This window comes from Curcuma longa, chromosome 7 (assembly GCF_044706935.1).
Source record: "Curcuma longa cultivar G26 ecotype Majalengka, Jawa Barat chromosome 7, ITB_CL_G26_1.1, whole genome shotgun sequence".
Classification (NCBI taxonomy): Eukaryota; Viridiplantae; Streptophyta; class Magnoliopsida; order Zingiberales; family Zingiberaceae; genus Curcuma; species Curcuma longa.
Genome location: NC_133867.1, coordinates 9370969 through 9375100, shown reverse-complemented (window position 1 = coordinate 9375100; position 4132 = coordinate 9370969). Strand labels below are relative to the sequence as shown.

The 4132-nt window shown below is 47.7% G+C and overlaps 1 protein-coding gene across 1 annotated transcript; it reads left to right on the top strand.

Moving 5' to 3' along the window:
• Window positions 1-1938: 1938 nt before the first annotated feature.
• On the top strand, window positions 1939-2209 carry LOC141831365 (small polypeptide DEVIL 11-like). Its single transcript, XM_074718721.1, has one exon. It carries the CDS (start codon window positions 1944-1946, stop codon window positions 2187-2189), a length of 246 nt encoding a protein of 81 aa, XP_074574822.1. The 5' UTR covers window positions 1939-1943; the 3' UTR covers window positions 2190-2209.
• The last annotated feature ends 1923 nt before the right edge of the window (window positions 2210-4132 follow it).

The following is a 4132-nucleotide window of genomic DNA, read 5'->3' as shown; positions in this document are numbered from 1 at the left end:
GACCTAGTAACTGCCTTTATCCTGTAGTAGGACTCACACGCTTGATTGTCCTGCCGCTCGGTTGTCCTTTAGTGGAGAGGTACCAGAGGATGGTTGAGTCGGAGTCGAATAAAGTGATTGAGCTCGTTGAGGCAGAGCCGGTCAAGGCCAAGAAAAAGACTGAGTGGCCGAGCTAGTTAAGGCCGAGAGCAGGATTGAGCGACCGAGCTGGTTGAGACCGAGCGCAGGACTGAGCCACCGAACTGGTTGAGGTTGAGAAAGAGACTGAGGTGCCGAGCTGGTTGAGGTTGAAAAAGAGACTAAGTGGCCGAGCTGGTCGAGGCCGAGAGCAGGACTGAGTGAGCCGAGACTGAGAAATAGACTAAGTGGCCGAGCTGGTCGAGGCCGAGAGCAAGACTGAGCGGCCGAGTTGGTCGAGGCCGAGAGCAGGATTAAGCGACCGAGCTTGCTGAGGCTGAGAAAGAGACTGAGTGATCGAGCTGGTCAAGACCGAGAACAAGACTGAGCGACGAACTGACTGAGGTTGAGAAAGAGAATGAGTGGCCGATCTAGTCGAGATGATGGAGTGTACGGCTGAGTGATCGAGACATAGGGTCGGGCGGTCGAGATGATTGAGTGTATATGACCGCAAGGCTAACCCGGCCGAGGGCTTTTTGGGATCGAACCGAGAGAAATTACAATTGGGTCAATCAAATGTAGTTTGACCATTGACCTATTGACTTACCAAATCAGATCAATTATTAACTCATTTCACCACGTCAAACCAACAAAGACCCGTCATATCAATATCAATGGGCAGTCCAACCAAGTTAGTTTATAATCATCAAAATTAAATCAACAAAAATGATTTAACTAAATTCTAAGTAATAACTTGATAAATTAATTGAACTCAATCAAACCAATCAATTCGACTGGGAGGGAATAGTCCCCGGGGCAATGGTGCAACGGTAGGACATCCGGGTTGTGACCCAGGAACCCGCGGTTCAATCCCCAATTACGGCGTATTTGCAAGAATTTTTTTTCAAATCGGGAATGCAATCAAAGGATGTTGGACATCTGGATTGGCCGTCGTATGCGCTTCCCGATTTATCCTGGTGGTCGATGGAAAACTTCCGTGGGACCAGGATCACCCTCAGGGATTGAGTCCATGAGATTAACTGTGATTTATCATTTTTTTCGATTGGGAGGGAATAGAAGAAGAAAATCAATCAAGGCAATTGATTGAATGAAGTCAAGTAATTAAGGAAGGCTGAGATTTCTTTTGGACATTTACTTCTTTTTACCTCTTTTATTTTTTTTCATAATTTCTCCTTTTTCTTTAAAAAAATAGAAATATACTTTTATTAATAGCGTTTTGAGTTGGATATGGATAATGCAAAATAATATATTTCAGGTTTTGAGTGGGTTTTTAACTATTATAATTACATTAAGTAATTATTATAGGTGTTTTAAAAAAAAAGAAAAAAGGAATTCTAAAATTTTTATATCTTTTTTTATATTGATTATAATGAGATTATATTTAATATATATTAATCATTTTTGTAGATGATCTATTTGTATAGATGGTGCAGAAATCTGGTGTAATCATGCAACAGGCAACTGCTGCGCAACAGCAGGAGCAGCTATTTTGAGCTCTCAGGTCGTTTTCCTGCCTCTCTTCCTTTTGTTCTCATGTTCTTTGTCTCAGCAATCTCCTTCTTCGCCTCCTGATTTGCCTGTTTTTCTTTGAAATTAGAGGAAAATTTGCTTTTTTTAATCGTTGTTTATCTTGTCTAATAAAGATGTTGAATTTGTACTGATGTAAGACACAGTCAGCAGAGAGGGTGATGCTCTCTTTCTCCTCTTTTATGAACTCCATCATTGAGTTCCTTACTTAGCCGAACTGCCCTGTGTTGCTCTGTTCTGTGTTCCCGCACGAGCATTTCATCGGGCAGGTGAGCGGCATGGAGCTGTGCACGGACGAGAAATGGAGGCTCTCGAAGAAGGACGGGCGGAGCGCGAACAGAAGCGCCGGCGAAGGAGGTCTTCTGAAACCGAAGGAGGTGGCGGGGCGGCGGAGGCAGGCGCTGGCGACGACGCCGAGGTCGTTCTCCAGCCGCTGCGCGGGGCTGGTGAAGGAGCAGCGCGCGAGGTTCTACATCATGCGCCGGTGCGTCGCCATGCTCATCTGCTGGCGGGACTACTCGTGATCGATCGGAGCGAGACCATAGAAGAGATGATGATATATTAGATCTGTTCGTTTTTTGTGCATACCTTCGTTTCTCTCCTTCCGCTTTAGGAAAAAACGCAGCGATCTGTCGAGCTCAAATGGGGGCAAGGAGCGGAAAGAGAAAGCGAGTGTGTTCCGTAAAAAAGGCACCTTTTTTATTAGGCTCCCAAGTAGATTAATTTTGGTTCTACTTCTTCTTGTTCTTCAAGCTCGGTTTTTTATTGTGCCTGCTGGTTGAATGATTCGATTTCTGCTCCAAAAAGGTCACTTTTTTAGGTACTCTTCTTGCTCCTCCTCCTCCTCCTCCTCCTCCTCCTGCGCCGATCCGAGTTGACAGACTTTACAGATGGATTAGCTTGGCGGTGGAGATAGGCGGTGATGGCGTCGATTGACATGGGGAGTCGTTGGTTTTCGCGACGAATCATTTGTTTATTTCTCGCATCGAATGGGTTGCGTCAGTGGAGCGTAGGGGAACGGAGGAGCTGCTGGAATCATAAATTAAGCGCGTCGGGAATTCTGAGGAGGAATCAAACAACGTGTGCCGTAAGGAGGGGAGGGCCTCGCGGTGCTGCTCGCCTGCTCCACCGTCGTCCTCTTCCCAACCTGACAAGCCATTTCATAGATTAATCAATAAAACGCACAGTTTGATCCACTAATGGAGATCAAAATCGAAGCTTTGGGCGGCTCGCAAAACGATGGCGCTGTCTTCGACTGCAATGCGTCCCCGGCGTCGCCTCGGATTCTTCCTGTGCATCAGTACTGCTGTACTGCCAGCCATCGTCGCCTGGTGAGCTTTTGGAGATCGAACTCGAGCAGATCATTGATTTTGAACGATGAAATGGTGGGATTATGTTGATGAATATGTTTGGTGGGGGACAGGAACAGGGCGAGATGGAGAGAGGGAGCGAGTTCTTGGCCAATGTCGAGGCTGCCGTGGAGGAGCCCGTTGGGAGATTTCGTCGAACTATTGGTGAGCAAGAAATGACTAATAATAAAGGATACTCAATTTAATTTATTATAATTGTTGGGTCCTTAAAGGGAAATTTCAGCTTGCATTTTTTAAAAAGAAATATAATTTCATAATTTGATCTAAAATAATTTAATGGAAAGAAAAATCATATCGCTTCCTCTGAAGTGCTTTGAGATTCGGGAGGAAAAATGACCGGCGGCCGCACCACCGCGAGCACGCAGGCCCCACGCTATTGTAAAGGCGGGAGCTTAGTCCATTGGGCCACGCGGGGCGGTCGCTCTGACGTACGTACACAGGAAGGGGAACAACGGCGTGCCGTCACGTGGGAGCGTAGCCGTCCGACGTGGCGAGCGAGGGAGATGACGTCTAAAGGCCCTATCTTTCCATTAATAAATGATTTCTAAAAATGGAGTTATGATAAAAAAAAAATGGAGTTAAACAGTTTGGATGCCATTATTTCAGTTTATTTACTGCAAATTAAAACACGAGTAGTTCTCGTCATCGATTGTTCTTAACTTCGCGCGATCGCCTACATAATTACCTCCGACATTATGCTTAACGATATCGATTAGCTACTGCACTACAGGCTTACTTAGTTGAGATACGGCCGCGATGGGGGATGCGGGTCTGGCGACGACGGAGTTGGAATTCGTCGCGGCGGAGGCGGCAGGTAGGACGTCGGAGGTGGCGGCGGATTGCTACCGTAGGTCGGGGGCGGATAAGCATGGTGAGGTGGCGGTTGCCTTTGCGGCGGTGGGGAGGGCTGACATGGTGGTGGCTTTGTTGGCGTGCGGCCATGATGCGGCGGAGAGTGTGCGTGGTGCGGTGGCGGGTGCTTCCGGGGAGGAGATGGCGGTGTCGGTTTGCCGTACGGCGGTGGTAGGGATGGAGGCACCGGCGGTTGTCCGCAGTGAGGCGGCGGCGACGGCCGTTGAGCACAGGGCGGAGGCGCA

Bases quoted from the DNA above. Each gene is read 5' to 3' on its own strand.
- LOC141831365 (XM_074718721.1), top strand. From the start codon at position 1,944: ATGGAGCTGTGCACGGACGAGAAATGGAGGCTCTCGAAGAAGGACGGG.